This window comes from Salvelinus fontinalis, chromosome 2 (assembly GCF_029448725.1).
Source record: "Salvelinus fontinalis isolate EN_2023a chromosome 2, ASM2944872v1, whole genome shotgun sequence".
NCBI classification, from domain to species: Eukaryota; Metazoa; Chordata; class Actinopteri; order Salmoniformes; family Salmonidae; genus Salvelinus; species Salvelinus fontinalis.
The window spans coordinates 52,688,880-52,713,699 of record NC_074666.1 but is presented as its reverse complement, the minus strand read 5'-3'; the positions used below and the strand labels follow the sequence as shown (position 1 = coordinate 52,713,699).

At 42.6% G+C, this 24,820-nt stretch overlaps 1 protein-coding gene across 3 annotated transcripts in view; it reads right to left on the bottom strand.

The window, feature by feature from the left end:
* Positions 1 to 5,781: 5,781 nt before the first annotated feature.
* LOC129820993 (prolyl 4-hydroxylase subunit alpha-2-like) overlaps positions 5,782 to 24,820 on the bottom strand; it is a 39,328-nt gene continuing 20,289 nt past the window's right edge. Inside the window, exons 3-15 of one of the 3 annotated variants that reach the window (XM_055878195.1) lie at positions 23,813 to 23,909; positions 23,461 to 23,612; positions 19,892 to 20,029; positions 18,916 to 19,155; positions 17,665 to 17,864; positions 17,170 to 17,346; positions 16,902 to 16,972; positions 16,686 to 16,785; positions 16,409 to 16,462; positions 15,273 to 15,326; positions 13,173 to 13,241; positions 12,799 to 12,895; positions 5,782 to 6,370 (exon numbers count right to left, since the gene is read on the bottom strand). In XM_055878195.1, coding sequence (XP_055734170.1) covers positions 6,300 to 6,370; positions 12,799 to 12,895; positions 13,173 to 13,241; positions 15,273 to 15,326; positions 16,409 to 16,462; positions 16,686 to 16,785; positions 16,902 to 16,972; positions 17,170 to 17,346; positions 17,665 to 17,864; positions 18,916 to 19,155; positions 19,892 to 20,029; positions 23,461 to 23,612; positions 23,813 to 23,909 — 1,520 coding nt within the window. In that variant the 3' untranslated portion in view covers positions 5,782 to 6,299. Of the gene's footprint in view, positions 6,371 to 12,798; positions 12,896 to 13,172; positions 13,242 to 15,145; positions 15,327 to 16,408; positions 16,463 to 16,685; positions 16,786 to 16,901; positions 16,973 to 17,169; positions 17,347 to 17,664; positions 17,865 to 18,915; positions 19,156 to 19,891; positions 20,030 to 23,460; positions 23,613 to 23,812; positions 23,910 to 24,820 lie in introns of those variants that run through there. The other 2 variants (XM_055878188.1, XR_008754261.1) reach the window with 2 other exon arrangements.

Here is a 24,820-nt window from a genome sequence, read left to right as displayed (position 1 = left end):
AACAAGAGTTAATGGACACTGGGTCTAGTCACTTTTAACACGTTCATATCCAAGCATACATAACCGATTTAGTAATGGAGTTGTGTAAGGTTCAATAAGTCTGTGTACAAAATGCCACATTGTTCCCTAGTGCACTGCTTTTGACCAGAGCCCTAATACATTTAAACTCTGTTTTTCACAATTCCTGACATTTAATCCTAGTCAAAATGTCCTGTCTTAGGTCAGTTAGGATCACCACTTCATTTTAAGAATGTGAAATGTCAGAATAATAGTAGAGAGAATGATTTATTTCAGCTTTGATTTCTTTCATCGCATTCCCAGTGAGTCAGAAGTTTACATACACTCAGTTACTATTTGGTAGCATTGCCTTTAAATTGTTTAACTTTGGTCAAACGTTTCAGGTAGCATTCCACAAGCTTCCCACAAAAAGTTGGGTAAATTTTGGCCCATTCCTCCTCACCAGAGCTGGTGTAACTGAGTTAGGTTAGTAGGCCTTCCTACTCGCACACACTTTTTCAGTTCTGCCCACAAATTTTCTAAAGGCTTGAGGTCAGGGCTTTGTGATGGTCACTCCAATACCTTGACTTTGTTGTCCTTAAGCCATTCTGCCACAACTTTGGAAGTATGCTTGGGGTCATTGTCCATTTGGTAGACCCATTTGCGACCAAGCTTTAACTTCCTTACTAATGTCTAGAGATGTTGCTTCAATATATCCACATAATTTTCATTACACATAATGCCATCTATTTTGTGAAGTGCACCAGTCCCTCCTGCAGCAAAGCACCCCCACAACATGATTCTGCCACCCATGTGCTTCACGGTTGGGATGGTGTTCTTCGGCTTGCAAGCCTCCCCCTTTTTCCTTCAAACGTAACAATGGTCATTATGTTGAAACAGTTCTATTTTTGTTTCATCGGACCAGAGGACATTTCTCCAAAAAGTACGATCTTTGTCCCCATGTGCAGTTGCAAACCGTAGTCTGGCTTTTCTATGGCGGTTTTGGTGCAGTCGCTTCTTCCTTGCCGAGCGGCCTTTCAGGTTATGTTGATATAGGACTCGTTTTACTGTGGATATAAATACTTTTGTTCCTGTCTCCTCCAGCATTTTCACAAGGTCCTTTGCTGTTGTTCTGGGATTGATTTGCACTTTTCGCACCTAAGTACTTTCATCTCTAGGAGACAGAACACGTCTCCTTCTTGAGCGGTATGATGGCTGCATGGTCCTATGGTGTTTATACTTGCGTACTATTGTTTGTACAGATGAACGTGGTACCTTCAGGCGTTTGAAAATTTCTCCCAAGTATGAACCAGACTTGTGGAGGTCTACAATTTTTTTTCTGAGGTCTTGGCTGATTTCTTTTGATTTTCCCATGATGTCAATCAAAGAGGCACTGAGTTTGAAGGTAGGCCTTGAAATACATCCACGGGTATACCTCCAGTTGACTCAAATTATGTAAATTCGTCTATCAGAAGTTTCTAAAGCCATGACATAATTTTCTGGAATTTTCCAAGATGTTTAAAGGCACAGTCAACTTAGTGTATGTAAAATTCTGACCCACTGGAATTGGGATACAGTTAATTATAAGTGATATAATCTGTCTGTAAGCAATTATTGGAAAAATTACTTATGTCATGCACACAGTAGATATCCTAACCGACTTGCCAAATCTATAGTTTGTAAACGATTGATTTGTGAAGTGGTTGAAAAACGAGTTTTAATGACTCCAACCTAAGTGTATGTAAACTTCCGACTTCAACTGTATCTGCATCATCAATCCATAAAAATGAGGTTGTATTAACGAGCGCACATCAACAGCGGAAGTGTGTATATCAAGCAGATAGATACTATGTGAATACCGTATACATCTGATGATGTGAATTTCCATTCAAGATATTAGATCACTACCTTCGATATATGAAGAACATGTCTTGGTAACTTGATCCACCATGTTCCACTCCAGCCTCAGTCTTCGCACCAGCTTGTATGCAGTGAAAGGGTTGCTGATGTGTTTTTCCAGATCCTCTGGGAAGTCTCCAGAGGCATTTTCACAGGCTTCAACAACACTGTGTTGGATTATTAGAAAATATGATGAACTGAAAGCCCATATCTAAGACCAGCAGCAGAGTATGTAGGAGTTATGGCACCAGAGGCCACACAAAAAAAAGAGAAAATACATTCTGTTTTGAAAAACCAAGTAACTCCTAGATTACGGTTGAAAGTGTTCATTTTCTTTCAACAGCTACATACTATATCTACATGTCCACCTATCCTGGTGAAGGCCAGAATGGGGCCGAAACCACACATGCAACATTTCATTTTTGTTTTCATAATATGAAGATTTCCGACAGCAGTCTAGGACTATTCCGTTTTTTTTTCTTTATTGCCAAGAAGATCAATGAAACAATTAAAACTGATTCCAGGTCTCTTTTTAGAGGACTTAGACTTCTTTTAACTTTTAAGTCGGAAACTGGGTCCTTCTGATTCCTCAATGGATAGATGAGGTTAATTGCTGAATATTATGTGACAAAGTGGACATTTCCCATAAACCCACTACCCTCTGCACTGTCACCTGTTCAATCGGTCTATGCATTGTTTCTGTGCTGTGATGTAATCTCTGAGGCTCTGGATGAGGCTCCGCTCAATGACAAGCAGTTCCATCATGTGATCTGTCAGGAAGGGGAAAATGCCGTTCCCAATGAATATCATCTGACGCTCACAGACACAGGGGTGCACATACACTAATAGTGAATCGTCTTTAAATCACAAATCCGTGAATGACCTCAATCCTGACTATAAAGTTTTGATTCAGGGAATGTGCATCTAAAAAGTAACATAACTTTACCTGTAGAGGAGTAGAACTCAGTCTCTTCAGCACAGAAAGTCCAGCCTATCAGCAATAATAAAATCACACGTCGAAGACAATTTGCTTCCATTTCTAGGCCAGTCGCACAGCTCTAGCCCTGTTTAAGTACAACTCCAAATATACCCAATGTATATGTTATATATACATTAAGGTATACCCAATGTTGATGTTGAACCAGCAAATACAATCGTATTCTTCTCAGATTCCAAGATGAGAGTCCAAAGCAGAAATGATGTGGTAAAATACAACTACTACGTTCTGAAAGACACTACTCCAAAGACAGCCGAGAAGCCAAACATGTCCACGTCAATGAGTCTGGTCAAACCCTTACACCTCGAGTCACCTGCACCTACAGTTTTCATAAAGCACAGTCATGGCAAATAGATGATCTTTTCATTCGCACTCATCTGAATTGAGTAACCTACTGTACAGTTTAAGTCCACAGATTATGGCACTAGTAAGAGCGTGCTAGCCACATTGTCTTACAAATGCTGTAGACAAGAGATAGACAGAGGTAGTCAAATGCCAGGAAGTTGTGCAAAACCGTGTAGGCGCTAAACCCCTACTACTGTAACTCCCTGATGGCGTATGTGTCATAACACCTAAGTAGAAATGCATTTAGTTTAACTGAGTATTTAGCATTTGAACTGAACCAGGGTTATGGAGATACCACCAAGGGCTACTGTTAATCCTTTAATGACAGGGTGTGGACATGACTTCATTTCTGGTGAAACACCAGAAGACATAAAGCCATGCTGAGCAACGTGAATCATAGGCTGAGTCCCTCTTACACAAACTCTTCAACTCTCTTACCCAACACATCTATTCTGTTAGGGTGTCATCTGTTGATCTCAAATGAACCACAAAGTGCACCCTCGTCAACATACAAACCTGTCATGAGAGGATCTCTGGGAAATTTTTACAGTAATTTGACATAATATCCGAACAAAGCTAAGGGAGCGGTAGAGAGAAACGTATTTATGAGTGTGGACGGACAGTAAATTAGACTTGTGTGGTAACATTAACTTTCCTGTGTTCAGTCAATACTAAAATAGAAGCACATGGTAAGATGCCCCACAGTCATAGTAGGGTAAGGGCAAGACAGCCATATACACTGAGTGTACAAAACATTAGGAACACCTGCTCTTTCCATGACATAGACTGACCAGGTGAATCCAGGTGAAAGCTATGATCCAGTATTGATGTCACTTCTTATTAAAATCAGTGTAGATGAAGGGGAGGCGACAGGTTAAAGAAGGATTTTTAAGCCTTGAGACAATTGAGAAAATAATTGTGTATGTGTGCCATTCAGAGGGTGAATGGGCAAGACAAAGATTTAAGTGGCTTTGGATGGGGTATGGCAGTAGTTGCCAGGCGCACCGGTTTGAGTGTGTCAAGAACTGCAACACTGCTGGGTTTTTAATGCTCAAAAGTTTCCCGTGTGTATCAAGAATGGAACACCACCCAAAGGACATCCAGCCAACTTGACACAACTGTGGGAAGCATTGGAGTCAACATGGGCCAACATCCCTGTGGAAGTCTTCGCCACCTTGCAGAGTCCATGCCCTGACAAATTGAGGCTGTTCTGAGGGCAAAGGGGGGTGCAACTCAATATTAGGAAGGTGGAAATGGAAAATGTTGACACCAACATTACCGTAATGAGTTACAGGGTAAAGGCTGAGATGTTACCAAATCGCAGTCTGCTCGGAAATGAGTCCCTGTCCATGAACTCTTGTCCGATCATTCTCGAAGTGTTTTAAATAATCAATTTTAAATAATCAATGTGACACGCAACACTCCATGTTTTCAGTGTGGTGCGTAAAAAGGCTTCACATTTTAATAGTGAATGTCTGACTGACTTTTCGCAAAGTGAGAGGCCGTGTTTGAGAGCGTCAAAACCGTGATGTAGCATGGGTAAATTGTGACTGACTGATCTACAAATAATATTGAATAGTTCTTTTGCAGGTGATTTGACTAGTCAGTCTTGACTCGCCTTTAAAGTCGACTGCAATGTTGAACGCACCCATAGAGTTTGGTCCCGCTCCCCTGCTCAGACATTGCATCCATCCACCAACGGTTGCGTACCAGGTCATCAACGTTTCTGTTGGACACCACATTGCTATAACATATGGTACTTAAAATACCTATCCAGGCGTCGTAAGATCTGGCATGCATCATCAACGCCTGGGCAGAGGAACGCGCCCCATGTGTGTAGGAAAAATGGCACCCTCATCACCGCTTTGCTACAATTCTCTGTCGTGAACAGTTGGGACGTCTTAATCTGGAAAACATGTCATCCTTACTAGGTGGTGATGATGCCATGGCTTTACATTTAAAAAAACCCATTTGATTTATCTAGGCAAGTCAGTTAAGAACAAATTCTTATTTACAATGACGGCCTACACCGGCCAAACCCAGATGACACTGAGCCAATTGCGTGCCGCCCTATGGGACTCCCAATCACACCCGGTTACATACATCAATAGCCTTTCTCAATGGTGGTGGTGATGACATTATGAAACAGTAATGTTACACAACTTTGTTCACAAGGTTACAATATAGGCCTCCCAATGTAGCCTGGTCTCTTATCTGTTTGACAATGACTGACAAGGAGTTGGCATGATAGCACAAACAGACTGGCCCTCAGTCAGCTGCCCATCAGCTAGTGGCTAACTCCTGAAGTGGTTCATATTTGATGATGACTAGTCCTTTTTTCTTGAACTTAGATCATGCAGGCAGCGTTGATGTGATTTATCAGGCAGTCAGATATAAATCATGAGCCTTAGCCAATTTTAGGCTAATTTAGTAAAATGTAATCATAAAATAGGTTAGGGCTAGGCAAAAACCTCATAACAACTTACATTTGACAGAGCCGGCAGAGATCCGCCATCACAATAGTGAATGTAGGACGCCTGCACTTTTAATCAAATACACTGTTTATTCTGCTCCACATTTTCCACCTTTTAAAAAGGTCACAATCATACAGTGTAATAATTTAAGAAGTCTATAAATACAAACGTAAATGGACAGGAATAGATGAAGCAGTATGTTCTGATAGGGTTGTGCAGTCAGTATGTGATTATGCATAAGTCATTTTTGTATGAAACATCTGAATGCTAAATAAACATGTAAACAAAACAAGAAATCAGATACTTTAATGCTACATATCCATTTCTCTCTATCTGCATAGGTACTGCAGACTCCCAAGCTTCAGATCATTGTTAAAAGCCATAATGGATACCACAGTAGGTAGGGGTGTGTGTGTGTGTGTGTGTGTGTGTGTGTGTGTGTGTGTGTGTGTGTGTGTGTGTGTGTGTGTGTGTGTGTGTGTGTGTGTGTGTGTGTGTGTGTGTGTGTGTGTGTTTTCAATCAAAATTTCAGGCACTGCAGTTGGAGTGTACTCCTCCAGCCAGGGTTCAGGGGTGGGAGGTCAAGTTCAGTCCACTTCTGTCAGGCCACATGGTCTCCTGAACTCCTGACCTCGTTCGTGGATCCATTTGTTGGAGACTGGCAACAGATTTAAAAATAAAAAAAAGTACAGTATGTCAATGTCAGTCTCAATTCAGTGGAAGTCTCAATTATCTCCAACGTGTGAGATTAGGGCTCTGTGAAAACCTACAACTACCAGGAAGACTCCACTCACAGGTAGATGCTTCCTATTCCCAAAGTACAGTGCCTTCAGAAAGTATTCATACCACTTGACTTATTCTCCATTTCCTTGTGTTGTTTTATCCATTTTGGATTTGAGGCTATGTCAAATCTCACCCATCTACACACAATGCTCCATAATGACAACTTGAAAACATGTTTTTAGAAATTATGGCAATGCTATTGAAAATGGAAATATCTTATTTACATAAGTATTCACACCCCCGAGTCAATATTTTCTGGAAGCACCTTGGGCAGCAATTACCGCTGAGAGTCTTTCTGGGTAAGTCTGTAAGAGCTTTCCACACTTGGATTGTGCAACATTTGCCCAATTATTATTTTCAAAATTCTTCAAGTTCCGTCAAATTGATTGCTGATCAATCCTAGACAATAGTTTTCAGTATACTGAACAAAAATATAAAAACGCAACACGCAACAATTTCAAAGGTTTTACTAAGTTACAGTTCATATAATAAAATAAAATCAATTTAAATACATTTATTAGGCCCTTAATCTATGGACTTCACATGACTGGGAACACAGACATGCATCTGATGGTCACAGATACATTAAAAAAGGTAGGGATCAGAAAACCAGTCGGTATCTGGCATGACCATAACTTGCTTCATGCAGCGTAGAGTTGATCAGGCTGTTGATTGTGGCATTGGAATGTTGTCCCACTCCTCTTCAATGGCTGTGCGAAGTTGCTGGATATTGGCGGGAACTGGAACATGCTATTGCACACGTCGATCCAGAGCATCACAAACATGTTCAAAGGGTGACATGTCTGGTGAGTATGCAGGCCACGGAAGAACTGGGACATTTTCAGCTTCCAGGTAGTGTACAGATCCTTGCAACATGGGGCCGTGTATTATCATGCTGAAACATGAGGTGATGGCGTCGGATGAACGGCACCACAATGGGCCTCAGGATCTCGTTATGGTATCCCTGTGCATTCAAATTGCCATCGATAAAATGCAATTGTGTTTGTTGTACGTAGCATATGCCTGCCCATACCATATCCCCACCGGCATCATGGGGCAGGCACTCTGTTCACAACGTTGACATCAGCAAACTGGTCTCCCACATTACGCCATACACTGCTATCTGTACAGTTGAAACTGGGATTAATCCGTGAAGGGCACACTTCTCCAGTGCGCCAGTGGCCATCGAAGGAGAGCATTTGCCCACTGAAGTCGGTTACGACGACAAACTGCAGTCAGGTCAAGACCCTGGCGAGGACAACGAGCATGCAGATGAGCTTCCCTGAGACGGTTTCTGACAGTTTGTGCAGAAATTCTTCAGATGTGCAAACCCACAGTTTCATCAGCTGTCTGGGTGGCTGGTCTCAGATGATCCGTCAGGTGAATAAGCCGGATGTGGAGGTCCTGGCCTGGTAACATATGGTCTGCGGTTGAGGCCGCTTGGACGTACTGCCAAATTCTCTAAAACAACGTTGGAGGCAGTTTATGGTAGAGAACTTAGCATTCAATTCTTTGGCAACAGCTCTGGTGGACATTCCTGCACTCAGCATCCCAATTGAACACTACCTCAAAACTTAAGTAATCTGTGGCATTGTGTTGTGTGACAAAGCTGCACATTTTAGTGGCCTTTTATTGTCCAAAGCACAAGGTGCACTTGTGTAATGACTATGCTGTTTAATCAGCTTCTTGACATGGCACAGCTGTCACGTGAATTAATTATCTTGGCAAAGGAGAAATGCTCACTAACAGGGATGTAAACAAATTTGTGCACAACATTTGGGAGAAATAAGCTTTTTGTGCATATGGAACATTTCTGCTATCTTTGATTTCAGCTCATGAAACATGGGACCAAAACTTTACATGTTGCTTTTACATTTTTGTTCAGTGTAAATTTAAGTCAAAACTGTAACTCGGCCACTCAGGAACATTCACTGTCTTCTTGGTGAGCAACTCCAGTGTAGATTTGTCCTTGTGTTTTAGGTTCTTCAGAGCCGCGTCTTCAGAGCACGTGTTTACAGACATATTCAATCTCTCCCTATCCTAGTCTGCTGTCCCCACTTGCTTCAAGATGTCTACCATTATTCCTGTACCCAAGAAAGCAAAGGTAACTGAAGTAAATAACTAAATCGCCCCGTAGCACTCACTTCTGTCATCATGAAGTGCTTTGAAAGGCTACTTAAGGATCATATCACCTCTATCTTACACCATAGACCCACTTCAATTTGCATACCGCCCCAATAGATCCACAGACGCTGCAATCACCATCGTGCAGTGCGATGGAACACTGGTCACACTGCCCTATCCCATCCTGACAAGAGGAATACCTATGTAAGAGCGCTGTTCATTGAAAACAGCTCAGCCTTCAACACCATAGTACCCGCCAAGCTCATCCTTAAGCTTGGGGCCCTGGGTCTGAACCGCGCCATGTGCAACTGGGTCCTGGAGTTCCTGACGGGCCACCCCAAGGTGGTGACAGTAGGAAACAACACCTCCATTACGCTGATCCTAAACACAGGGGCCTCACAAGGGTGCGTGCTCAGCCCCGTCTTGTACTCCCTGTTCACCCATGACTGCGTGGCCACGCACGCCTCCAACTTAATCATCAAGTTTGCAGATCTGGTCTGCCCAACAAATTACCGGGGGCACACTGCCTGCCCTCCAGGACACCTACAGCACCCGATGTCACAGGAAGACCTAAAAGATCATCAAGGATATCAACTACCTGAGCCACGGCCTGTTCACACAGCTATCATTCAGAAGGCGAGGTCAGTACAGGTGCATCAACAGCTTCTATCTCAAGGCCATCAGACTGTTGAATAGCCATCACTTGCCGGCCTCCATCCAGTACCCTGCCTTGAACACAGTCACTGTCATTAGCTGGCTACCACCCGGTTACTCAAACCTGCTCCTTAGAGGCTGCTGCCCTTTGTACATAGGCATGGAATCACTGGTCACTTTGATAACGGAACACTGGTCACTTAAATAATATTTACATAAAAGTAAGGTATTTAAAGCGGAAAGTATTCAGGGCACTTGACTTTTTCCACATTTTGTTACGTTAGAGCCTTATTCTAAAATGTATTAAATTATTTCCCCCCCCTCATCAATCTACACACTGACAAAGCGAAAACAGGCGTTTAAAAATGTTAGCAAATGTATTGAACATTTTAAACTGAAATACCTTATTTGCTTAAGTATTCAGACCCTTTGCTATGAGACTCAAAATTGAGCTCAGGTGCATCCTGTTTCCATTAATCATTCTTGAGATGTTTCTACAACTTGATTGGAGACCACCTGTGGTATATTCAGTTGATTGGACATGATTTGGAAAGACTCACATCTGTCTATATAAGGTCCCACAGTTGACAGTGCATGTCAGAGCAAAAACCAAGCCATGAGATCGAAGGAATTGTCCGTAGAGCTCTGAGACAGGACGAGGCACAGATCTGGGGGAGGGTACCAAAAAGTTTCTGCAGCATTGAATGTCCACAAGAACACAGTGGCCTCCATCATTCTTAAATGGAAGAAGTTTGGACTCACTAAAGACTCTTCCTAGAGATGGCCGCCCAGCTAAACTGAGCAATCGGGGGAGAAGGGCCTTGGTCAGGGAGGTGACCAAGAAACCGATGGTGGAGATGGTAGAACATTCCAGAAGGACAACCATCTCTGCAGCACTCCACCAATAAACGCCTGATTGTTTGAGTGCTGCAGAGATAGTTGTCCTTCTGGAAAGTTCTCCCATCTTCACAGAGGAACTCAGGAGCTCTGTTAGAGTGACCATCGGGTTCTTGGTCACCTCCCTGACCAAGGCCCTTCTCCCCTAATTGCTCAGTTTGGCCGGGCGGGTCTGAATTCTTATGTAAATGTAATATAACTTTTCTATTTTTTATACATTTGAAAACATTTCTAAAAACCTGTTTTTGCTTTGTCATTCAGCGGTAATGTGTGTAGATTGATGAGAAAAAACAACAACAATTGAATACATTTTAGAATAAGGCTGTAACGTAACAAAATGTGGAACAAGTCAAGGGGTCTGAATACTTTCCAAAGGTACTGTAGATGAAGTCTCTTCTAGATGAAAAGTCCCCTCCTCGATCTTAATGGAGGCTGCTGTTCTGTCTTACCCAGCTAATTGTATATCATCCATGTCCTTGTTCAGCCACGACTTGGTGCCAAGAGTGTGCAAAGCTGTCATCAAGGCAAAGAATTTCAAATTTAACATATATTTTGATTTGTTTAAAACTTTTTGGGTTACTACACAATTCCATATGTGTTATTTCATAGTGTTGATGTCTTCACTATTATTCTACAATGTAGAAAATAGTAAAAATAAAGAAAAACCCTAGAATGAGTGTCCAAACTTTTGACTAGTACTGTAAATGTGTATGCGACCAATAAAATGTGATGTATTGTCCGGCTGAAAGGTGAGTTCATTTCCCAGTGTCTGGTGGAAAGGAGACAGACCCAGGCTTTCCTCTAGGATTTTGCCTGTGCTTAGCTCCATTCCGTTTCTTTTTTATCCTGAAAAACTCCCCAGTCCTTATCAATTACAAGCATACCAATAACATGACGCAGCCACCCCTATGCTTGAAAATATGGTACTCAATAATGTGTTTTAATTGGATTTGCCCTAAAAATAACACTTTCTATTCAAGACAAAGGGTTAATTGCTTTGACACGTTTTTTTTGTTTGTTGCAGACTCCATGCAACTTATTATGTGACTTGTTAAGCAAATGTATTTAGGCTTGCCATAACAAAGGAGTTGAATACTTATTGACTCAAGACATTTCAGCTTTCCATTTTTAATTAACTTGTAACAATTTGAAAAACATAATTCCACTGACATTATGGGGCATTGTGTATAGGACAGTGATAAAAAAATCTGAATTTAAATCAGGCTACAACACATAGTCAAGGGTTGTGATTAATCTCTGAAGGCACTGTAAGTGTATGTGCAGGCAGACTTTCAAAAAACAAACACTGCGGGTCATTCCATGTCATTTCCACAAGCCATGACACCCACCATCTCAGATTGTTAGAAACAGATAAGATAAGCATTCCTTCAACATTATTTTGTTGAAATATTACATTTACATTTAAGTCATTTAGCTGACGCTCTTATCCAGAGCGACTTACAAACTGGAAAGTTCATACATATTCATCCTGGTCCCCCCGTGGGGAATGAACCCACAACCCTGGCGTTGCAAGCGCCATGCTCTACCAACTGAACCACAGGGGACCACAAAATAAATATAATATAACACAAATATAATTTGATCTTTGAGAATTTGTACATCATTTGTACATAAATTGGCCATTTTATTTGATAGGATTCATATATTATTCAATAAATATAGTACCCAACCTCCGATTTGGACCAAACTTCTTCTTACCAATGAGTAAGACATGAGGAATCCAAAAATGGTTGCTAAGAGAAGGTCAACAACATCTATTTCATGGAGAACTGTCTTGACTTGTAGGACCACATAATTTACAGTATTTTTATCATGAGCAATTCGTTTTCTACCCAAAAGTGCAAAGAAAATGTTGTGATCCATTTAATAAATACAAGTGACCAGCAAAATTGGTAAAAAGGTGTGACAGTATAGCAGGAACAGTAAACCTGGTACTTTCACAAAGTTTAACAGGAAATAAGGCAAGTGACTTCAATGACTAATTTCTCTGAACAGGGGGAAATAACCGTCACCAGATTCACAGGGAATATATTACATAGTATGAATAAACAATACTCCAAGATGCAGCTCCATACTACCTGTCAAACACAGAGAACTGATACTGAACACTGGTTGTTGGGGTGGGATTGGTGTGAGGTGTGGGGGTGGCTTTCGCCAATTCTTTGGGATTCCTCATGGCTTTATCATTGCTTGGAAGAATGTAGGTCCAAATCAGATGTAAGGTACTATATCTATTGAATATTATATGAATCATATAAATTAAAATGGCCGATTTGGGTGCAATCAATTGTCTTCATTTCTCAAAGACTAAATTATAATTTGAAATAATAATGATTCAGGAATGCAAATCCTAACTACAGAAACGATTTCAAAACAATCTGAGATGGTGGGTGTCAATCTTCTTTCTTGTTTTTTTTTTGTTGATGTGGAACGACCCTGCGGTAACATTCCTATGAAGGTTTGATTGCAGCCTATGTGAGAGATACATACAAGGAGCACCGACTAGGAAGTAGTCAAAGAAACACAAATGACTGACACCAATTAATTGATTGATATTGAGATTAGACGCTGCTTGTGAGTTTGGATTAAACTCTCCATCCAACTCACCCCATTTACATCCTACTAACACAGGACAGGCAGCGTGTCTAGTCCTGTAGTCTCCCTCTCCACTCCTAAAGAGGTTGTACCAGAAGACTGCAGTTCCCTGTGGACACACATAGATGAGACATACCCTGTTCAGTACATGTAAGTCACCACTGCATCGACATGATGGCCCACTATAAGATAGTGTGCCCTCTCAACCCAGGGTTCCATTTATTTGATGAAAAGGGCCAGGGGGTTTCTCTGACCATGTGACCTGACCAGGAAAACCTAGAGCCAAGAGGTTTTCACGACCAGGTCACATGGTCAGGAAAAGCTCCTGGCCCTATAGTGATGAGGCCTGTACTTGTCTAAGAGTAGGTAAATGGTTTATCTCTCACCTTTTTGGGATATATAGCTGCTCCAAAGTCTGGGAACACAGTTGCTCCTCCCGCTTCAACATCACTCATCTGTCAGGGAAAACACAGCCCTGTCAGCTGGCTTTACTGATATACAGTAAGTGCACTTATGAATTTACTATACTGTAAGAAATGTGTACTGCCTTTAAAAGGACACACTGTTTTAAAAGGCGCGTAATGATATAAGTTACAGGTAGCCTAGTGGTAAGAAAGGCGAGCCAGCAACCGGAATGTTGCCCGTTATAATCCCAGGTCTGACGGTATGAAATCCTAGATGACATTGCTTGTTGTTGTGCCCTTGAGCAAGGCACGTAACCACCCACAACAACTGCTCCCCTGGCGCCCAGTGTGGCAGCCCCCTGCTACAACCTGTACATATATACTTGTGTCTTTCAGAGGGGTTGGGATAAAGCAAAGTGACATTTCTATTGGACCATGTGACCAATGGACGAATAAAGTGATCTTTATTTAAAAAAATAACATGTATCAATGTAAAGACTACTGACGATCTAAATAACATGTAGCAATGTAAAGACTACTGACGATCTAAATAAAAAAATAACATGTATCAATGTAAAGATGACTGACGATCTAAATAAAAAAATAACATGTATCAATGTAAAGACTACTGACGATCTAAATAACATGTAGCAATGTAAAGACTACTGACGATCTAAATAAAATAATAACATGTAGCAATGTAAAGATGACTGACGATCTAAATAAAAAAATAACATGTAGCAATGTCAAGACTACTGACGATCTAAATAACATGTAGCAATGTAAAGACTACTGACGATCGAAATAAAATAATAACATGTAGCAATGTAAAGACTACTGACGATCTAAATAAAATAATAACATGTAGCAATGTAAAGACTACTGACGATCGAAATAAAATAATAACATGTAGCAATGTAAAGACTACTGACGATCTAAATAAAATAATAACATGTAGCAATGTAAAGACTACTGACGATCGAAATAAAAAAATAACATGTAGCAATGTAAAGACTACTGACGATCTAAATAAAAAAATAACATGTAGCAATGTCAAGACTACTGACGATCTAAATAACATGTAGCAATGTAAAGACTACTGACGATCTAAATAAAATAATAACACGTAGCAATGTAAAGACTACTGACGATCTAAATAAAAAAATAACATGTAGCAATGTAAAGACTACTGACGATCTAAATAAAAAAATAACATGTAGCAATGTAAATACTACTGACGATCTAAATAAAAAAATAACATGTATCAATGTAAAGACTACTGACGATCTAAATAACATGTAGCAATGTAAAGACTACTGACGATCGAAATAAAATAATAACATATAGCAATGTAAAGACTACTGACGATCTAAATAAGTGTCTTGAAAGTCTTGAAACTATGACAAATTGTTTAATGACACTAAACATAATGTTTATTCAACACCATTATACTATTATACAGCAACACCAAGTCCATAACAGCCAGTCATTCAACTAGACAGAAGTGCAGCAGAAAACTGAGTGGTCCAAAAGCGCTGTAGTTTTGCAAAGCATGGCATTCTTCTTCTGTTTACACACTCACATCATGCATACGGTATTAGCATGGACCAAGAAACCAGGTAGCATGTTGTGGGGGGGGGGGTACAACACGCCGCAATATGCACTGAAATTGACTGACAGAGACTCCAAGGAGAAATGTCCTGTATTTGACCACCTTTCTTCCGACAACCATCTACTAGGTTAGTGATTAGGTTAAATCGGTGACAACCGATTGGTCAAATGGTTGAGAAACATGGAAATGTCAATCAATTGAAGTCCAATATTCAAATAGAGTTCATGGATCTGCCGAAAACAAAAAAAATGATGCAAAATGGAGACCCCGAAAAAAAGAGTCCAAATCTAAATCAGTAATTGCTACTGTAAATTGACGGCAGCAACTGAAGACGCATACTTACGTAATTTAAAAAAGTAGCCACACGATTTCCAGTGCCTAATGTTTTGAAAGCATCAGGTTCATCTTTCTATGAAGATAAAATTTGAGAGTAAAACACACGTTGAACATACACAGAGACATGTACTTACGTAGTTCAGGAAGGTAGCAAGTCTATTTCCATCGACCATGATGTCCTGAGGACGCTGCAACAAATGGTTATAACTTTTAACCCAGACTGAAATGAATAACTCTTGGATCCCGCCACTAGGGCACTAAATAAATCATCTATAACTAAATGGATTATTAACAACTGTTTGACTTAAAATAATTATTGAAAAATCAGTTAACCAATTTCACAAAATATGAGCTACTACTGAATATTTAATATATTGAATATAATATAGAATAATGTAGATGATTAGATTCACTATTTGATTATATGGATATATTTTCGTGAAGTGAATTGATACTTTGTGCAACTCCCATAGGCACTGTCTACAAATGGGTGGTGGCCCCGGGAATCTTGCGTTGCACAGTCTGAAACCTTCCAGACAGAAGAAACCTACACACATGACTCACTATAAAACCTTAAACTGTGCCCGAGTTTAAAAATGCAATCTTCACCCTGCTGTGATTTTTTTGTTGCCAGAAACGTAAAATAAAACAACTTCTGACCGTGTATTGAATGTGTTTTAAAAGAATCCCATAACTCAATCACCACATATCAAAGGCAGCATGCATGGACAAACTTGAACATGTCTGAAAATGTGCTGATTTTCTAAATACAGTTGTATATTATTACTAGAGACTCTTCTCCTTCTAGGAAGATGCACTCGGGAGTTATGGACATGGTTGAACTGTGACTCAACCCATCATCTAGGGACGCGTCCAAGAGCCCTGGTCAAAAGTAGTGCACTATATAGGGAATATGGTGCCATTTGAGATAATACCTAGGTCTCGTTTGGCAATCTGCCATATAGGAATTCTGGGCCTCTCTTAGATTACACACTATTCTAGCAGTGGATGGTCAATGAGATGGAGAAGCCCGATAAAACTTTATAGATCTACATTTGTCTTAGACAATGTCTGGCATGTTGACTGCTAACACCGTCAACAGCGCAGCGGTAAATGTGTGTGCTACGGAAGTAATTTGGATCACAGGTCAACATACACGTGAAAACATATTTCCCCATAGAACCCAGCAGGATAAACCATTGCATGCCTGTTGCATCCCTTCTCAGATGCAACAGAGAGCAATTTTAGGCCGTCTAGAGGTTACCCTTACCCTGGAGAAATCAAAATGTGGCTCATATTGTCCTCCGACCCCATAGTTAGCAATCTGTTCAGTGAAAAGAGAAGAAGCTGAATTATTTAACAACATCTGAAGCTGAAAGACTAGTCACACAAAACCAGGTGTCTGTTAAGATTGTCAGTATAGTTTCAAAGAGTGAACAGGGGTATTCTTGCAGTGAGCCACCAGAAAATAGTATCCAGTGCTAGGTAATATGCGTGTCTTAACAGGTAGAATGCATGTACAGTCCTATACAGTATGTGGTGTGTACCTGGAGTAACTCGGCAGTCTGCGTTGTCAGGCCTGTGATGTCCTCTATCCTCTGGTTGACACGCTCAATAACAGGGTCCTCCTCCCCCTCCAGCCAGGCACTGAAGGACAACAGATCCACTGACTCGACACAACAACACCATTCATTCACCCAGATAGCATAGCTAAACATGAACCACAGAGGGCGCCAAAACCCTGCTTACCCATAATGACTCACCTTTTTGATACCCTGTAGTTTGCTGTGGTCAGGACGCCTGTTTTGGGGTCTCGAACAGTAGCTCTCGCAAGCTATACAAAGATGTACAGACAAGTAGGAATAAATATTGACATACGGTACTTGTAACATCTCATTTTCCTTGGACATTCACCACCTTATGATACAATGTTTCAATACTACCACTGAGACATACTGTATAGTGTTATATCTAAAAACATAGATCATCTGTGAGGTAATAGTGGCCCTGCTGCTTCTCTGCTCCTCTCACCCTGGGCTTGGCCAGCTGCTTAATCTTCTCAATTTCTGAGTCTGAAAGGGCGTTGAGGTAGCGGACGATGTGTGGGCTGTCCCACTCGTCCTCCTCCTTCATGGGCTGGAGCAGCAGGCGAGGGTTCCTGTTCCCGTCATGGTAACGGCAGTACAGCCGGCTGCGCCGCTCACTGGTCTGGATGGGGTGGGTCGAGGGTGTAGGAGTTAGACCGGAATTCACAGCTCCTCTCCAAAACCCTGTCAAATGACCTCACCTCTAAAAGTTCCCTCACAATAACTGCGTGTCTCTTTTAGACATCACCCTTTTGACACCATCTCATTGAGCTCCCCGTCTGCTTCTGGTCTCTTGTCAACTCCATGTCACTCCTCGTCACACCATGGACAACGAGTGACAAGGAGTTGACATGGTATCACATACTGGGAACAGGCTACATCTCATGCTCTTTACTTTTAAAAACCCTATCTGTGCGTTATAAGAGTCAGTCGGTCTCACCATTTTGACTCCTTCTCCCCTACACAGGCCCTCGTAGATCTCCCTCTCAGGCAGGTAGTCCTTGGGTCTCTTGTAGGTCCCCAGCTGGATGGGCTCCTCTGTGGCCGGCTCCTGGACCTCTTGGTTCAGCTCCTTCAGCTGCTTGGACAGCAGCTTCTCAAAGTAACGCAGGTTCCCTCCTGCCCTCTGGTGGCTCGAGTCTGTAAGGACACCATGGGTAATGCAGTTTGGCAGGTTAACAGGACATGGGGGAATATGAGGGAATTGTGTGATGGCATGGCACAATTCAACAACGCTTAACTCTCATCAATGGTTTGAGTAAAAAGGAACGGTCTCTCTCTGTGTGATGCTACTTCAACCATACAAAATGAATCCGTTTTGAGTATCAAGGGAAATAGGCCCGAACACTAACATTGAATGTCTGAAATAAGGCGCCCACTTGTGGTGTTTGGAGTCAGTTATTTCAAAATTGCCATTACATGTTATGAGATGAGAGACATGATAAAGGATTTAATCCAGTATAGCAAAAAGGCATTCAGTTACTTTAGTTAGATCCAGTTGTCTTTTCAGTTTGAATTACAGGAACCTCTACAACAAAAATGTTATACCAACTCCCTAGTATGGTATTTCCCTTTGTTTACTTCAAAGTTAGCTTTGAAGAGTTAAAAGTAGCACTTTTCCCGCCACAATCACACAGGGGATTGGGGTCACAGACAGCTGTAAAAAAAGATACCAAAACTAGAGACAACTACCCAACGATATGTTACTCTAGCTAACTACAGCGGCTGACGTTATTGTTTTAAATCTGACTCTTTCCTTGCTAAATATGCTGGTAGATCTTACTAGGTGTTGACCTTGGGTTCGGTTCATTAGACTTCACATTCAAGCAAAGTAACCGGAACTCCATAATTGCAGCCTTTAACAGACAACATTCCTCATGCAGTTCAAAATAGTAAACCATGAGCACTCTTTGGGTTACACCCTGTAACTCTGGACGTATACGAGAGGTTTTGAGAGGGTGATTATGGGAGAATATGAGAGTACGTGAGGGAGAGTGAGTGAGTGAATGCGAATGTGTGGAGTGAATGAGAATGTGCGAGGGAGAGCGAGGGTAGAAGAGATTGAGAAAGTGAGAATGCGTGTGAGAGAGAGGGTATGAGAGAGTAAGACGTCTCTCCTGTATGTCAAACACACCTAAAAATAAGCTCCTGGATATGAAACAGCGGTGTGTCGCGTGTGTGTGTGTCCTACCGATGGCCACTAGGCGGCGTGTCAGCTCGATGGCGCGGGGCAGGTCTCCCATCTGGTAGACGGAGTAGCTGAGATAGTCCAGGACATCGGCCTTGGACACCACGTGTTCCTCCCCTGCATCCATCTGCCTGAGGGCCTGCTGCATCCACAGCACCGCGTGGTAGTAGTCTGCCTCGTTGTACGCCGTCTTCCCCATGTCGTAACAGTCATCTACTGTCAGGATGGCATTCTGGTGCATACCTGCAGGTATAGTATAGTATAGTATAGTATAGTATAATGCAACCTTTTTGGCAATTCAGCACCATTCTGCTCTGTTTGAGGTTTCCTGGTAGCATGTCATAATAACATCCATTATTAAGACAGCTGTTTATGAGTAGTTTAGCAACTGCTTATGAGGTTACTCCATAAGAATGCTCCATAAATCCACAATGGTGTTATGATACTGTAGTGGACGTTGCTGTAGCAGCAGTAAGAGGGTCATATCAGAACCCTTTGCTTTTGCAACCTTTTTCCTGACAGACCTCCTAGACTTGGTGGGGTGTGCAATACTAGGATAGGATGCATATTTGTCATACAAGATATACATAGTGAATGTGTGGCCACAGCATTTGCTCCCCAGTATCAAGACTGTTTTGTTTGAGCTTGCATTTCTGGATAAACATCTGGCTGGGTAAAAATCTGTCTGGGCGAAAGAGAAACCGCTCTCTGCGGTCTGGTAGTGCTGGAAGGGCAGGCTGAGAAATGCTCAGCTCACACACCATCTACACCCCAAATGGCACCCTATTCCCCACAGTGCACTACTTTTGACCAGAGCTCTAATCAAAAGTAGTGCACTGTGTAGGGAATAGGGAGCTATTTGGGATGCAACCCACTGTGATAACACATCTGGAGGCTTCTGGAATCTTCCATGGCAGCGTTTCAGTGAGTGTTCACACACAAAGAGTAGGGATGAGTCAAGGAGATGATAGAGCCTCACCAGGAAGTTTGCCCTTGGAGAAACTCTCTGAATCCAGTTTGTACGTGTCCTGGAGACGCATCAGTGCCTTGGCAGCACCTTTCTCATCCTCCTCATCAGGGAAGTACTGCCTGTGTACGGTCATGTTGGAGATGAACCCTGAGGAGGGAACACAGTGATAAGGACACAGAGTGAAGCAGTGAAAAGGCTGTGTCCCAAATACCACACTTCTCACTACTTTTGACCAGGGCTTTGACAGGGACCATGTGGGACGCAAACAATGAGTCGAAGGCATCACAGCACAAAACATCTGCATTGGAGTTGCCTGGTGTGCACTGCTATGATGTGTGATAATGTAGTGTGTGAGGTCAAGACAACTAGAGAATGTTTATTTTTATTTTTTATTTCACCTTTATTTAACCAGGTAGAACAGTTGAGAACGAGTTCTCATTTACAACTGCGACCTGGCCAAGATAGAGCTAAGCAGTGCGACAAAAACAACAACAGAGTTACACATAAACAAACGTACGGTCAATAACACAACAGAAAGCTATATGTACAGTGTGTGCAGATGTAGTAAGGTTAGGGAGGTAGGCAATAAATAGGCCATAGTGGCAAAATAATTTTGCATTAAAGTTAGCATTAACACTGGAGTGATAGATGTGCAGATGATGATATGCAAGTAGAGATACGGGGGGGCAAAAGAGCAAAAAATGTATTAACAGTATGGGGATAGTGTAGTTGGGTGTGCTATTTACAGATGGGCTGTGTACAGGTACAGTGATCGGTAAGCTGCTCTGACAGCTGATGCTTAAAGTTAGAGAGGGAGATATAAGTCTCCAGCTTCAGTGATTTTTGCAATTCGTTCCAGTCATTGGCAGCAGAGAACTGGAAGGAAAGGCAGCCAAAGTAGGTGTTGGCTTTGAGGATGACCAGTGAGACATACCTGCTGGAGCGCGTGCAACGGATGGGTGTTGCTATGGTGACCAGTGAGCTGAGATAAGGTGGGACTTTACCTAGCAAAGACTTATAGATGACCTGGAGCCTGTGGGTTTGGCGACAAATATGTAGCAAGGTCCAGCCAGCGAGAGCATACAGGTCGCAATGGTGGGTAGTATATGTGGCTTTGGTGACAAAACGGATGGCACTGTGATAGACTACATCCAATTTGCTGAGTAGAGTGTTGGAGGCTATTTTGTAAATGACATCGCCGAAGTCAAGGATCGGTAGGATAGTCAGCTTTACGAGGGTATGTTTGGCAGCATGAGTGAAGGAGGCTTTGTTGCGGAATATGAAGCCGATTCTAGATTAAAATTTTGGATTTGAGATGCTTAATGTGAGTCTGGAAGGAGAGTTTACAGTCTAACCAGACACCTAGGTATTTGTAGTTGTCCACATATTCTGGGTCAGAACCGTCCAGAGTAGTGATGCTAGGCGGGCGGGCAGGTGCGGGCAGCAATCGGTTGAAGAGCATGCATTTAGTTTTACTAGTATTAAAGAGCAGTTGGAGGCCACGGAAGGAGTGTTGTATGGCATTGAAGCTCGTTTGGAGGTTTGTTACAGTGTCCAAGGAAGGGCCAGATGTATACAGAATTGTGTCGTCTGCGTAGAGGTGGATCAGAGACTCACCAGCAGCAAGAGAGACATCATTGATATATACAGAGAAAAGAGTCGGCCCGAGAATTGAACCCTGTGGCACCCCCATAGAGACTGTCAGAGGTCCGGACAACAGGCCCTTCGATTTGACACACTGAACTCTATATGTGAAGTAGTTGGTGAACCAGGCGAAGCAGTCATTTGAGAAACCAAGGCTACTGAGTCTGCCGATAAGAATGCAGTGATTGACAGAGTCGAAAGCCTTGGCCAGGTCGATGAAAACGGCTGCACAGTATTGTCTTTTTTTCTCTCTCCCCTTTTCTCCCCAATTTTTGTGGTATCCAATCGCTAGTAATTACTATCTTGTCTCATCGCTACAACTCCCGTACGGGCTCGGGAGAGACGAAGGTTGAAAGCCATGCGTCCTCCGAAGCACAACCCAACCAAGCCGCATTGCTTCTTAACACAGCACGCCTCCAACCCGGAAGCCAGCTGCACCAATGTGTCGGAGGAAACACTGTGCACCTGCCCCCCTCGGTTAGCGCGCACTGCGCCCGGCCCGCCACAGGAGTCGCTGGAGCGCGATGAGACAAGGATATCCCTACCGGCCAAACCCTCCCTAACCCGGACGACGCAAAGCCAATTGTGCGTCGCCCCACGGACCTCCCGGTCGCGGCCGGCTGCGACAGAGCCTGGGCGCGAACCCAGAGACTCTGGTGGCACAGCTAGCACTGCGATGCGCCACTGCGCCACCGGGACGCCCACAGTATTGTCTTTTATCTATGGCGGTTATGATATCGTTTAGGACCTTGAGCGTGGCTGAGGTGCACCCATGACCAGCTCAGAAACCAGATTGCATAGTAGAGAAGGTACGGTGGGATTCGAAATGGCCGGTGATCTGTTTGTTCACTTGGCTTTCGAAGACTTTAGAAAGGCAGGGCAGGATGGATATAGGTCTGTGACAGTTTGGGTCTAGAGTGTCTCCCCCTTTGAAGAGGGGGATGACCGCGGAAGCTTTCCAATCTTTAGGGATCTCAGACGATACGAAGGAGAGGTTAAACAGGCTAGTAATAGGGGTTGCAACAATTTCGTCAGATAATTTTAGAAAAAGAGGGTCCAGATCGTTTAGCCTAGCTGATTTGTAGGGGTCCAGATTATGCAGCTCTTTCAGAACATCAGCTATCTGGATTTGGGTGAAGGAGAAGCGGGGGGGGCTTGGGCAAGTTGCTGTGGGGAGTGCAGAGCTGTTGGCCGGGGTAAGGGTAGCCATGTGGAAAGCATGGCCAGCCATAGAAAAAAGCTTATTGAAATTCTCAATTATTGTGGATTTATCGGTGGTGACAGTGTTTCCTAGCCTCAGTGCAGTGGGCAGCTGGGAGAAGGTGCTCTTATTCTCCATGGACTTTATGGCGTCCCAAAACTCTTTGGAATTAGTAAACTGTGATGCTAGTCACGCAGTGGCTAAGAGCTCTCCAGGGACACACAAGGGAGAGTAGCTGATACAATAAAGCAATAAGGCACGATGGGGTGTGGTATATGGCCAATATACCGCGGCTAAGGGCTGTTCTTACGCACGACGCAACGTGGAGGGCCTGGATACAGCCCTTAGCCGTGGTATATTGGTCATATACAATCATAAATACATTTGATTTGATATACCACAAACTCTGGAGGTGCATATTGCTATTAGAAACTGGTTACCAACTTAATAAGAACAGTAAAAATAAATGTTTTGTCATACCAGTGGTATGCGGCCTCATACACTGCAGATGTGGCCAATGTAAACAGAGGAAAGATGCAGCTGCACATGAAAGACGACAGCCTGTGTTCTCTCTCAGCTCCACTCTACTCACCCCAACTCTACTCTGCAGATGTTGGGGTGGAGCATGATGGATCAGAATTGGCCTCACACCTTCTTTTCCAGAAGCCTCCTCACACCCACAGAGGAGCTATATAGAAGCTGTAACCTCTCCCTCCCTCCGACCCTATCTTACCATCTGAGGGGTCCTGCAGCACAAGGCTCTCCAGCTCGGACCACTCGGTGTTGAGTCTCTTCATCAGCTTGTAGGCGTTGACGGGGTGGCCCAGGTAGACCTCTGGGTCTGAGGTGGAGGCACGCGTCAGCACGTCCAGCTTGTTAGCCCAGCTACAACACAGCACAGGGAAGAAAACAATCAGGTTCCGTATAGTAGACAATGATCTCCAATCTTGCTACAATCTGATTATTGAACATTTCTCAAAATGGGCTTATTCTGTCTAGTCTTATTTTGGCACATTAACATAATTTAAAACATGGCTATCAAAGTCGCCTTTATTAGCACTATGGTTGCAGAGTGTCGTGTTCACCTTTTCACAGCAGCAAGTTTGGACTCCTCTGCTTGAATATATTCTTTCAAGGACTGAACCAACTCCTTCTCTGTGTATATCAGGTCTGTCATTTGACCTAATGGAAAGTGGAAAGAAAAAAGGGCCATGTTGAATATGAAACTGGAGATGACTCATTAAATATACTGAAGCTTTTGTGTTCTGTGTTATAGACCTACATAATAAATGTGTTCGGCAACCAGATCAAGTATTTCCCCTTGATCATCATTTCCTGAGGGAAAGTGGGGGATGTAGAATATGCTTTGGTTTAATTGTCCGGAAAATAACGGTTTCCTCACACAGACTTCGCAGTAAGTGAAAAGTTTCCACCTGTAGCATTCTCTGCTGTGATTGTATAGAATTACCGGTATGTGTCCAACCACACACACCACTCTAAATACCCATGGTTCTTGGGGTAAGGGGGTGGGAATGTTGCTGTTTGCAGAAAATAATTCCATAGCAACACTAGACAGTTATGAGTGAACTCAATGCTGTTGCCAGAAGGAAAGCGAAAGAGCTTCACGCAATATTTATACCTTAGGGTAATGGCAGCCAAAGTAAGTATATAAATTACAGATTATTGAACTGACATTATGCAGTTATTTTAGAAATTGGACTGAAAGAACTGCTGCTACTTGCTTATCCTGTAAACGATCCTATGCCTTGCCTATAGCAGGTGTTTCCTTCATTTGATAGCTATACTGGACAGATGTGAGGAGAGTTCAGAGACTTAGCTAATTGTTTTCCAGATACTTTTTAGAAGCCTGTTGAACACTGGAGGTTTGGCGAGAGAAAGAACGTCAGTCAACTCTAAGACAAAGAGGCGCCGTAGGCTGGAGGTGTAAAGCTCTCTCTTCTCAATAGCACACTGGACACAGCAAATATAGCGTCGTCAACATGCACGGAAAAGCAGGAATCCCGAACTCAATGTCCTATAGACTTAAGAATTCTAAATGAGAAGATTTACGACAGGAATTAGGGCATGCAGAA